The 13,309-nt window shown below is 40.9% G+C and overlaps 1 protein-coding gene across 1 annotated transcript in view; it reads left to right on the top strand.

Annotated features, from left to right (window-relative positions):
• LOC117049787 (cytidine monophosphate-N-acetylneuraminic acid hydroxylase-like) overlaps positions 1-10,184 on the top strand; it is a 55,475-nt gene extending 45,291 nt beyond the window's left edge. Inside the window, exons 8-15 of the mRNA XM_033154728.1 lie at positions 786-867; positions 1,194-1,331; positions 2,601-2,736; positions 4,483-4,626; positions 6,137-6,311; positions 7,042-7,158; positions 7,923-8,038; positions 9,995-10,184. Coding sequence (XP_033010619.1) covers positions 786-867; positions 1,194-1,331; positions 2,601-2,736; positions 4,483-4,626; positions 6,137-6,311; positions 7,042-7,158; positions 7,923-8,038; positions 9,995-10,082 — 996 coding nt within the window. The 3' untranslated portion in view covers positions 10,083-10,184. The remainder of the gene's footprint in view (positions 1-785; positions 868-1,193; positions 1,332-2,600; positions 2,737-4,482; positions 4,627-6,136; positions 6,312-7,041; positions 7,159-7,922; positions 8,039-9,994) is intronic.
• Positions 10,185-13,309: the final 3,125 nt, after the last annotated feature.

Raw genomic sequence — 13,309 nt, 5'->3', positions numbered from 1 at the left:
GTTAGGTCCAGTCGTGGATGACTCTGGGGTTGCAGTGCTCATCTCGTGTTACTGGACGAGGGAGCCGGCGTACAGCTTCCAGGTCATGTGGCCAGCATGACTAAGCCACTTCTGGTGAACCAGAGCAGTGCATGGAAACACGGTTTACCTTCCCACTGGAGCAGTACCTATTTATCTACTTGCACTTTGACATGCTTTCGAACTGCTAGGTTGGCAGGAGCTGGGACTGAACAACGGGAGCTCACCCTGTCACGGGGATTTAAACGGCGTTTCTTTGCGCTGCTCTGGTTCACCAGAAGCAGCTTAGTCATGCTGGCTTCCTGTACACTGGCTCCCTCGGCCAGTAATGCGAGATGAGCGCCGCAACCCCAGAGTCGGCCACGACTGGACCTAATGGCCAGGGGTCCCTTTAAATCTGTCAATGTCAATTTCTTTTGGTTTCTATCCCTCCTGATCTTAAACACAGTTCTCAACAGTTCTACATAACCTTGCATTTAAAACAACAACAACAACAACAACAACAACAACAACAACAACAACAACAACAACAACGTGTTCATGGAGGTTGATCAGGATTTTAATTCAAATTTATTCTATTATACACATGTTTCTATGCAATTTCCCCTAATATACACACCTTAGGGAGCCATGGCACACAGATGCCATTCTAGATTGCATTTCAATAACTTTTTTAAGGGATTACAGCCAATCATAGACACTGTTTTCTATAAATACAAATGTTCATGTCAAAATTCATAGTAATATATGCTTTGATTTCTTTTAAGGTGGACGGGAATCTTAGATTTATGATACTAATGGATGGTGTTCATCCAGAAATGGATACTTGCATCATTGTTGAATATAAAGGTACCTGAATGTAACAATAATTACTATGTTGCATTTGATACTTTTTTTGAACTGTGTGTCAAATAAAAAAGTGGAATGATTCAGATACTCTGTATGATTAGTGCAATTTTTCTATTTTCCAGCTTTGACCTACTTTGAGGTCAGATTATTGTACAAAAGTAAAGAAAAACCATTCTTGCTCCTTTACACTTCAGGTTTCTAATAAAAGCTCCTAGCGCCTAAAATATGGTTCTCTCCCGTTGCTCTGAAATCTCAGCTAGTTCTGGCCTGGTCTTGCTGGGAAGATGTTGGGACACAATTTTAATTAAGAGTTTATCTTTGCATAGGGCACAAGATTCTGAATACAGTGGACTGCACCAGGCCCAATGGTGGAAAGCTTCCTGAGAAGGTTGACCTCATGATGAGTGACTTTGCAGGTGGAGCGTCAGGATTCCCAATGGTATACAGCGGAGGAAATTTCACTGGTAATGAACCAGTGGCATCTTTTAGATAAGGTGTCCATTTTTCAGAATATTTTGAAGCCTCCATTGGCCAACACTTTTATTTCAAGCCAACACCCCCCTTATCTCTTGAGAGACAAACAAGCAAGCACACACACACACAGCAACATAATGTGTGAAATTGCCACAAAGAAAAACATGGAGGAAACGCGAGAAGAAGCAAGAGCTCTTTCTGTGTTGTCAGATACTAACCCAACAACATAAACCAGGCATAGGCAAACTCCGGCCGGCCCTCCAGATGTTTGGGACTACAATTCCCATCATCCCTAGCCGACAGGACCAGTGGTTAGGGATTATGGGAATTGTAGTCCCAAACATCTGGAGGGCCGGAGTTTGCCTATGCCTGACATAAGCATACCCAGGCGACATTAACCATCAAAACTAAAATGTACCCAGGCAACAAAGAAAAAAATCCTCACCCCAAAACCCAAGCATACCTGGGCAACATCCACCCCCCTCCCACCGAAATCCGCCCAGTCAAATGTGTGTGTACCGTACGTGTGTAGATATGTTTGTACACACACACACACACACACACACACACACACACACACACTGTTCATGGACCCACAATGAAGCACTCATACCACAAACACTTGATGACCAAAAACAGCAAACGGTCCATGTCAATTAACCCAGAAAGTTATTTAAAAGCTTAAAAAAATATTCCAGAATACCCCCTTGTCTGTTGTCATGTACAGGCATCCTGGGACCCCACACATTTAAGTGAAATGCACATAAGCCTGCTGCAGTAAATACATCTTCCTGCCCATCAGCTGTTGAGTGGGGTAGCGCGGCAATAGCAAAAGCTTCCGCGTGCCATTTTTTAGCCTTGGAGTCTTATTTTCTGGACCTTTGGCTCACTGATGTACCTCTGGGAAGGGTCTCCTCGTGAACCACAAGGGCTTTCCAGCTCTCTCCTAACATTTCAGGTTAGAATTTGTTTATTTATTTATTTCCCAGCGCCATGCATACACGCAGCCGCATGCAAGTCGATCGTGCGCAAGTGGGGGGGGGGGATGCCTGTAGCAGTGAGACAGATCTTCTATGCAGTCTCTTCCCCTGATCTCTTTCCACTTGACAAGATGGCCCTTCCAGATGGTGATGCTGATGGAGGTGATCAATAATAATAATTAGCAATGAAGAACATAACTGTTAAAATCTATGTGGGGCAATTAAGATTTCCCCCCTGGATTGCACAACCTAGGTGCAATAAGTGCTTTTGTTTTTCAGAGGAGAAGAAAGCCCAGTTTATTAAAATTGAAAGGAAGAAGCTGTTGAATTACAAGGCCCAGCTGGTTACTGACCTGAAGCCAAAAATCTACTGTCCTTTTGCAGGATATTTTGTCGAAGCTCATCTTTCTGACAGGTACTGTCTTCCTGTTCACTCTTTAGTCACCAGTTGTATCACAATAATTTTGCACAAATGTGATCAGTGAAGATGTGTGAAGCAATGTGTGAACTGAAACGGAGCTAGCCTGCAAGATTTGCACTCATCCAAATTTTGCAGTGCATTTCTCCACTCAAACGGTGTTTGCAAAAATGCATATATTGGGGAAAGGTGTATATAAAAATAAAGATATTAGTGAAAATAACATACAAAAATGCATTACAGTAAGGGAAATTGCTCGCAAAAATGTGCACATTAGTCAAAACTGCATATTAAAATGTGTCTATTAGGGAAAATTTGCACTGAAATGCTGGTGATTTTTCGGGATGATTTTAAAAACAAACTGCAAATTGCTGGAAAATGTGGAGAACTGAATTTCAGGCTGGAAAAATAAGAAAGTGAGAGAATAGAAATTAACAGATCCTTCCATTCTTATTCCCTCCCCTTTGCAAATAAATAAATAAATAAATAGGCAGCCTGCTTTGAATTTTTAATGGGGGGTGGGGATTATTATAGGCATTTCTGTGTAATGTGTGGTTAGCCCTTTCCTACCTAATGATGTGATTAGCATTTAAGCCTAAGCGGTAGACTATTGTTGGGCTTTTGGTTTTAACTGGGAAAAGCCTCAAAACGAAGTTTAGCACTTGGAGTGGTGTCCAGCTAAGCTTCCTCTGCGTTTTCCTGCTTCTCCAGTGCTTTTGCAGAGTTCTTTCAGACTTCTTACTTCTTCTTGCACAACGGTATGTGTGCCTTGTGCCAGCAATAAATCCCACAATGTCTGGGTTGTTTCAAAGTAAGTACGCTTTATTACAAGCATATAAATCATAGAGCTTCGCCCGGAGACTGGGACGACATCTCCGGCCTCTCCGGTTCAGAACCGAAAGTAAGACTGAACAAGAAATAAACGGTGCGTCACATAAATCACAAAGACATCACATACAGCAGATACCCCGGATGTTTGTGAAACATCCTCCCTGTGGGAGGGGCGTACTGTTGAGCTTCTTTAACCCTGAAAACTCCAAACCTCACAACTATCAAATAATGCTAGAATTAGTGCTGTGTGCCTTTCCAACCTATTCTCATAATTTCCACCATGGCACAGAATGTATTGGCTTGTTATCGATTGGTAATTGGTCTTCTAAATGTGGAATAAATCTTCCACTGGTAGAAAAACTTATCATTGTAGGAGAGGCTTGCCAATAAAAGTGAAATTACATCCAAGGTTGTCTTGTCCTGATTTGATAGCAGTGAGGCAGGGCAGGACCACAGAGAGCTCCAAGTGAGTAACTTGCTCTGAGTAGGGTTAAGATCACTCTGAGATTTCAAAGTTTTGGATCCCAGACTACCTGTCCCTAACTCCATCCTCTTGTTGAGGATAACTACAGATTCTTAAGCATTCTGACCTGAAGAGAGGGGCTCTTCATCTGTTCCATAGCCTTATTGAACTCCCTACACCACTTCATCAGTAAGGTACTGTGGGAGAAAAAGCTATAGTTTGTTAAGGATGCTGGAAACTGTGATTCTGTAAGGGGGAAACTACACTTCCCATGAGTCATGTGATTTAAGTGTATGGTGCAGATCTGCACCATCTATCTCCAACTATCTTCAACTTAATCTTGTTCTCTTATACAAGTGAACAATGCTAGTGGCTATTTTCCTTCCACTCGTGATATTGTGTCTCCAGTGCTATGGAAACATCCAATTGTGTGTCTTTCCTTAACCTAGTTACATCAAAGAAACAAATCTTAAAAATGACCCAGAGGAGTTGAACAGACTAATTAAAAAAAAATCTGAAGAAGTTTCAACATGGACACCAAAACCTGGAGCCACTTTGGACTTAGCAAGGATGCTCAGAGATCCAACAGACAGGTAATCCTAATGTACTTCAAATTAAGCACCGTATTTTTCACTCCATAGGGCGCACCAGACCATAGGGCGCACCTCGTTTTTAGAGGAAACAAGAAAAATATATATATACCGGTATTTCTGGTTTTCCTCCTCTAAAAGCCCTGTTGTTGTTTTTTTGAGGATCAGCTAAATGTTTTGCAGCTTTGTTTGCAAAGGGAAAAGCCCTGTTTTTCTGAGGATCAGCTAAACGTTTTGCAGCTTTTTTTGCAAAGGGAAAAGCCCTGGATTTTTTGAGGATCAGCTAAAGGTTTTGCAGCTTTTTTGCAAAGGGAGAAAAGCAAAGCTCCTTTTGCAAAGGGGGAAAAGCAAAGAGGAAAAGCCCCATTTTTATGGGGCTCAACTCACATTTCTGCAGCTTCTGAAGGAAAGGGAGCCATTTCTACAGTTTCCAGACAGATAAGGAATTCTGCAGCTTTCTGAAGGAAAGGGAGCCAGGACTCTTATCTCTCTCCCAATCTCTTGCTGATCAGCTGCTGAGCTGGGTCCTTTCAACACCCCTTTTTCTCTTTGTAAAATAAAAAGCACTATCTGCTTTTGGCCCCCGGGCCATTCGGCTCCAGGGACCACCATTCGCTCCATAAGACGCACAGATATTTCCCCTTAATTTTTAGGCATCTTATGGAGCGAAAAATACTGAATTTCTATAATTAGGTTTTGAATGTTTGTAATGCCAATAAATCTGTTCTTCACTGGTGTGCTTCACTGGTGTGGGCAGGAGAAGCATCTTCATAAAGTTGAGAAGGGAGAGGAAGTCTTGAGATTGAGTTTGGGAACTCTGTGCCATTTCATGTGGCTAACAAGCACCCAAATGACCCATTCGCCTTTGAAGAGCAGTAAGGAAAGGGCTCTTGCAAGTCAAAGTTAGGGGTTATTGTGACACCAGCATGTAGTGGACCAGTCTTCTTCTTCTTCTTCTTCTTCTTCTTCTTCTTCTTCTTCTTCTTCTTCTTCTTCTTCATCTTCATCCTTCTTCTTCCCCTTTTCCCATTATAGATTTCAAAATGTCAGTGACAAGCTGAACCATGCGGCAGATTTCAAACATTCCAGCAATTTGTTAGGTCCCTTGCTAGTTTAGCAAAATATTTCCCCCAAACAGTCTAAGTGTCATTCTTCTATCTGTGTTGAATAAATCTACCATTTTCATAATTTTCTGTGAGTTGAATCCAGATTGCCCTTAAATGTTTGGTAGGCATTCGTCTGTCTCGAGACAATGGAGTGTGCTTATAGGGGTGAAGTCAAACCACTGAATAAATGTAAATGGGTGTAAAATGCTACCTTGCAACAATGCTGAAGGATGGGTCATCTGGATTAATGCAAGTTGGGGGTCAGCAGATAAATAAGAGATAGAAAGTGGGACTATTCATTTTATCTGTAGTTAGACTCCCTCTGTGAATCAGAGAGATATGTTTTGCATGGATTTTGACTACAGTTAGTCAATGCAGTTATTAATTGTCTACTTTCTCTCTCTTAGTTTAGGAATTGTTGATCCTCCAGAAGGGACAAAAATTTTCAAGGACTCATGGGATTTTAAGCCATATTTACACACTCTTGGAGCTGCAGTCGATGATGATATTTTTCTCTATCCTTCCTGGGTGAAAGAATATTATCTATGGGCTGGGTTTAAAGGCTACAACCTTGTGATAAGGGTGAGTAGGACTGTACAAGTATTTGTCAAATGCAATATATTGTTTACTTAGGGGATAAATTCTACAAGATTACCGGTATCTGTTTTCAATTGCATTAGCAAAGAAAAGCAAACACTTTTTAAAGAATAACAGTTGTGATTTGACCTCCTGTAGGCAACACCCTCAAATGCATGAAATTGATGGCGACAGTTTGGGATATACAGTCACTGTTGACAATTTAAAATTTAATTTTGGGATATACAAAAATTTTAAAATTCCATCTTTTCGGACATATAACAATTAAGATGACAATTATATTTAAGTGACATTCAATATTTCTTCTTGAACTATAAAGCTGTGTGTGTGGTTTTTTTTCTTCTCTAACACAGCAAGACAATTTCTTTTATTCTCATTTTAAATTTGGAGGCAAAGGAACCCTTCTCTTCAAAGAATTATGACTTCCTGCCTCAAATTCGACTCATAAAAAGTTGGATGAAAAAAGTCAAAACAGATAAACTACTACACAGAGAGGACAAAGATGTTGGAAATTGGAACATAATATATTAAATATAAGGCAGCAATCCTAAAGTGAGATACCTGTGACTAAGTAAGCACAACTTAGTCAGAAGAACTTCATAGTTGAGCACCAAGAGTAAATGGGAGAATCAAGGAAAAACCAAACAGTTTGGGGGATTGCACAACATTTGTTTGAAATGACAACCTTCTCTTGTTGTTTATATCCCATAACTAGGTAATAGAAACTGACGATGATTTCAGTCCTTTGCCTGGAGGGTACAACTACTTAGTGGATTTTTTGGACTTATCTTTTCCAACAGAAATACCAAACCGGGACTGTCCATTTGAGGAAGTAAGGATTACAAATGTATATCCTCTCATGTTCTCATATATATATATATATATATCCTCCCAGGCCAACAATTTGCTCTCACTTATTTCTGCTGACAGGGATTTTTTTATGGGGGGGGGGGCGACGACTATAAAGCTGTGTGTGTTTAACTCAGTATACCAGCACTTAGAATGCATAATGCTTATGCTTCTTTATACTGTATATAGTTTGTTAAAATATTTTCATGGTTCTCATTGTGTGAAGTGAATCTCTTTGAGCTTACTGTATTTTTCGCTCCATAAGACGCACCTTTTTCCTCCTAAAAAGTAAGGGGAAATATCTGTGTGTCTTATGGAGCGAATGGTGGTCCCTGGAGCTGAATTGCCCAGGGGCCAAAAGAGGATCATGTTGGGCTGGATTCGTGCATTCAAACAAACCATAGTTAAGCTAAGCAAGCCATGCAACCCTTAGTATGAACTAGGACAATGTGGTTATATCATGGGCATCTTCCAGAACAGAAGCAGCGCCTGGCATCCAAACAGCTACACAACCAGTTTTGTGTGCCAAAGGGAGTTTTGGACTTGTGCTTCACAAACAGCAGTGTCCCCAACACCACAACACACAAAGCTGCCCTTGAAATTGAAGCAGAACTTTCAGAATTTTCAGTAGGACAGAAAGAAAGAAAATGAGAACTGAAGGTGGTCTTTGGATTCTGCCTATTGCTTGTATTAATATATCAAATAAAATTGATGCCAGATTTTCATGCACTTTGTCTTTCACTGCAGATAAAAGCCCGAGTTAGTGTAATGAGGCACACAGTGAAACGTGGATTGCTCTGGGATGATCTGTATATAGGATTCCAAACCAGGCTACGACGTGACCCTGACATATATCATCACCAGTAAGCCCATTTCTTTCTGTTGTTGCCATGCTAATGTCAGTCACTAGTATTTGATATAGAATTGTTTCAAAATTGCTCCTTGAAAACATACCTCTAGGTGTAAATCACTAAGCTGGTGTCAACTGGCACGGCCTCATTGTTTTTAGTTTCCCCATTCCTTATGCCTCTAGACTACAATGTAAGAAATTGATTCTGTTGTTGTGTACATAAGCCTGTGTTGAAACAAGTCACTTTATCCCTCAAACCAGTTCCAAAGGTGAAAGATACAGAAGCAGCTATGACTGCATCTACTATTATACAAGTTTGAAAGTCCATGGATTTTTGTGAGTAGTTTTTTTTAAGCAATGAGAGGGGTAGAAATGTTCAAAGCATTTTTTAAAAAAAGAACTGCAGCTGAACAATTATCACGTGGTCCAGAAAGCATGTTACTTAAACATGCATTTATCTATTCTGTCTCTTTGCAAAACCAATAATTACTTAGTCCCTATAGCAAAACAATCTAATCAGATTTACTTCTAATTAATACACTTGGATCTATACCTAATAACAATCATAAGTTAAGAGCGAGTCTTGAGAATTCCATTCTTTTTTCCTTCATAAGTACAAAGGACTCCTAGTGTCATTAGACACTAAACAGTTTGTACATCCTGTTTGTCAATGTATCATTCATTTTCTACCAAATGTTACTTCATTTTTTACACTGCTGCTGGGTCTTGAACTCAGAGCCTTGGGGTTTGTGTCCAGCTGCCCCCTTTTGGCGAGGCACTGAATTGCTTCCAGCAGCCTCTGCAAGGCAGTTCAGTACAGTATGCTCAGACATTGGACTGACTGCACTCACCTAGGTGGGCTATAGGATCCTTCTGGACAGGAAGAAAAGTTTTTGAGGGCTTCCTGGTCCAGTCAAGTCTGCTTCGGCAACAAGAGCTTCCTGAGCTTTGTCATGTTTCTATATTCCTTGGTCCTGCTTGGCTTTTGCTCTTCAACTGTAAACAAAGCTGATTTCAGCAGATGAGCTGATACAACCATGCAGCTTCCTAGTGCTACTATGCACAAGGATAAGATTGTAATCATCTGGATGTTTTAATAGATCATAGACAAGCTTTAAATTCTGTTAATGTGTAATAACTTTAATTGGTTTTTTTTTTAATTATTACACACACACACACACACACACACACAATCTTCTTAGCTCAGGCATGGCCAAACTCGGCCCTCCAGATGTTTTGGGACTATAGCTCCCATCATCCCTAGCTAACAGGACCAGTGGTCTGGGGTGATGGGAATTGTAGTCCCAAAACATCTGGAGGGCCGAATTTGGCCATGCCTATCTTACCTGTTTCTATTTTATATGTGAACCACTTTGAGTTCCTTTCAGGGAAAAATGCAGGATGTAAATAAGGATAATAATAATAAGCAATAAAAACACACACCCAAACAAACAAGTGTTCACTGAAAAGCTGTGTGGTCTCATCACCACGTATGTTGCTACTTCACCCTGGAACCCGGCATGTGAAGCTGCCATATAGATTAGAGCCCATTGGTTCACTGAGCTCTGTATTGTCTGCACTGTACATCAGGAGTGGCCAACATGTTGAATCCAGATGTAGGACTACAAACCCCATCATCCCCAGATAACATGGACAATGGACATGGATTATGGGAGTTGTAGTCCAACAACATATTGAGGGGACCACATTGGACAACCCTGCTGTGTACAGTAACTGGCAGTTCTCTAAGGTCTCAGGAGTCTTTCCCAGCCCTGCTATGGATGGTGGAGATTGAACCCATGATGTTTTGCATGCATGGGCTTTATCACCGAGTTACAATCCTTTCCCTAAGTTCATGAAGGGTTCCCAATCCCGTGGACTGGGACATAGTAAACAAGTTGGTCCAAATTTCATGTAGCTACTGTCCTTCTGTGTGTAACTCTGTTTTTGTTTTCTTATATTTTTAAAGGTTTTGGAATCATTTCCAAATAAAACTTCCTCTGACACCGCCTGACTGGAAGTCTTTCTTGGCACAATGCAAACAAAATCTGAATTGAAAGGAAATTGTTGTGCAGCCAACCAAGTTGATCATAAGTGCCTGCCTACGAACGTTTAGTCTTCTCTGCATCCTCTGTGGAAAAGTGAAATGGATAAAAATTCTGTTATAGATACTGAATAATTGTGTCCCTATACCATGTGAATTTTCTCTAAAAACAATTTAAGATACACACACACACACACACACACACACACACACCCTTCCGTCATTGGGTTTCTTTGCTAGTACAACCTGGAAGTATGGGTTTGAAAAATCTGAAACTGGTTGGTGTATGGAATTTTGTGATTCTAAAATTGTTTTAACTGCTTGTCGCCTAGAAAAAACCTTGGTTATGGGGTGATGAAATAAATACAATAAATCAACTAGGCTGTATGCACCTTACCATTTACTGTAGCTCCAGTGGACTTCAGCTGGTTAGAGCATGGTGCTGATAACGCCAAGGTTGAAGGATCAATCCCCACGTGGGACTGCTGCATATTCCTGCATTGCAAGGGGTTGGACTAGATCAGGCATAGGCAAACTTGGCCCTCCAGATGTTTTGGGACTACAACTCCCATCATCCCTAGCTAACAGGACCAGTGGTCAGGGATGATTGGAGTTGTAGTCCCAAAACATCTGGAGGGCTGAGTTTGCCTCTGCCTGGACTAGATGATCCTCAGGGTTCCTTCCAACACTACAGTTGTGTGATTCCACCCATTTCTGGAATCCACATGCAGACAGCGCTATCCACACTCCACTGTTTCAGTGCATGCACACGAAAGCTCATACCAAGAACAAACTTAGTTGGTCTCTAAGGTGCTACCGGAAGGATTTTTTGATTTTTTGATTTTATATTTTGTTTTCACAATCCACAGGTATCTCATAGTTTCTTCTGAAATGCTGTGTTTTGATGTGATTTTCTGCAAACCAGCTGCACTCCAACTTTAGAATCATAGATTTACTCAATGCATGGTGAATCCCAGCCGTGTGCAATTAAAACATTTCCCTGTGTTGCATTCCTTGAGGAGTTGAGAATGGACACTAAGAATTCCATCTTACCTTTTCTATAAATGATAATCCTAAATGCTATGCTCATGTTATGTGTTGAATACATATACATCAACATGGTTTCTTATTCCCTTGTTTCCATTTTGATTGTTGTTAGAATTTATTGACATGATTCATTTTAAAATCTTTAATAAAAGCAATGTTTTAAAATATCCAAATCAAACTGAGCTTTTAGTTTTAAAAATGATTTCCCATTTTTCTCCCATTTTCTGAAAATTTATTTGTCTAGTTGTTTTCTGAATAGTTAAGCCCAAGGCCTTGGAGGGGAGGGGGGTGGAATGAAATCAAAGTGAGCAGTCATGGGGGGGGGGGTAATTGTTTCTGTTATTTTTCAGGCAGGAGAAGGAGTTATGTTTCATGTTTTCTGTATTATTGGTTATGAAAAATCAGCAAGAGGGTAAGTTGGGAGGAAAGTTGAACAATTGAAGGCAATCGTTATTTCCAAACTCGTTGGAACGGAGGAACATTGCATTCTTCTGAAAAGGAAGTTCTCAGGGTTTGCTGAGTTTTCTAAAGTTATTGAAATCATAATAGTTTTCATTCCAATGAATGAGGAGATTATAACAGAGCACCTACATGTCACATTTTATTTATCTCTCCCTCCCACCATGCACTGGCTGGCTGGCTGGCTGAATCCAACCATGCCATTCACCACTACTCAGCTGCTGGGATAATTGAAATAAAGCACCGAGAGTGACTGCTCATTCATTAGTTTCCAGATATATAGGCATATAGAAGTGCAGCTTGATAGGGTACATGTGATTACATTCTTTATGAAGTCAAGCTAAGCATGATTCATGTAATGGGCACCCCTTAGATTTGTAAAAATACTTGAGTCATTGTGCATTGTTGTACATAATGCAGTAATGATGCAAACTCTTTCCGGCCTTTCTGCCATTCCCCCAAACCCTGAGACTCTTCACTAAATTTACTTGCCTCGTTTTATGTTAAACCACATGGAAGTCATTTCAAAATAACTAATTATTGGTCTTGTTTTAAGCTGAGAAGCCTACATTATGCAATTAACTTTAACGGGGGCATTTGGCATTGGCCACTGAATGCAGGTGTAGATTAAATGGCCCATTTTTGAGAACTGGTTATGAGTGGACACCGTAGCTGTGTACTCACCATACATTTAAAGCACACACCCCTCACAGAAAAAGAATCCTGGGAACTGTACCTTGTTAGAAGTGCTGGAAATTGTAGCTCTGGGAGGGTGAAACTACAGTTCCCAGGATTTGGGGGAAAGGGCATGTTTGTTTTCTTTAAATGTTAATGTTTATTCAGCCTTTGTTGGCTGTTACAGTAGTTAACAGCACTCCTAGAGCAAAGTTGCTGTTCTGAAAAGTAAATGTCAGGATGTCATCTGGATTGTTGTTGTTCAGTCGTTCAGTCGTGTCCGACTCTTCGTGACCCCATGGATGTTAGTAGCTTCAAGAACACTGTCCAACCATCTCATCCTCTGTCATCCCCTTCTCCTTGTGCCCTCCATCTTTCCCAACATCAGGGTCTTTTCCAGGGAGTCTTCTCTTCTCATGAGGTGGCCAAAGTACTGGAGCCTCAACTTCAGGATCTGTCCTTCTAGTGAGCACTCAGGGCTGATTTCTTTGAGAATGGATAGGTTTGATCTTCTTGCAGTCCATGGGACTCTCAAGAGTCTCCTCCAGCACCATAATTCAAAAGCATCAATTCTTCGGCGATCAGCCTTCTTGATGGTCCAGCTCTCACTTCCGTACATTACTACTGGGAAAACCATAGCTTTAACTATACGGACCTTTGTCGGCAAGGTGATGTCTCTGCTTTTTAAGATGCTGTCTAGGTTTGTCATTGCTTTCCTCCCAAGAAGCAGGCGTCTTCTAATTTCGTGACTGCTGTCACCATCTGCAGTGATCATGGAGCCCAAGAAAGTAAAATCTCTCACTGCCTCCATTTCTTCCCCTTCTATTTGCCAGGAGGTCATCTGGATAGTCATTTCAAAAGGCATGGGGGATTTTAGGCTATTTTTCTGCTTTATGAAAAGTATTCACCGCCACCCACATTCTCTGAGCATGCCATGACTGATCCAAGTTATCCTGTGGGGGGGGGGGAATGATGCAAGGGGCAAAAATAAAGGTTTGTTCCCCCAACATTTTCAGCATGGGGCAACCCCAATAAAAAATTGATCCTACAGTATACAGA

This window comes from Lacerta agilis, chromosome 7, assembly GCF_009819535.1.
Source record: "Lacerta agilis isolate rLacAgi1 chromosome 7, rLacAgi1.pri, whole genome shotgun sequence".
Classification (NCBI taxonomy): domain Eukaryota; kingdom Metazoa; phylum Chordata; class Lepidosauria; order Squamata; family Lacertidae; genus Lacerta; species Lacerta agilis.
This window is presented reverse-complemented; position numbering and strand designations above follow the sequence as displayed.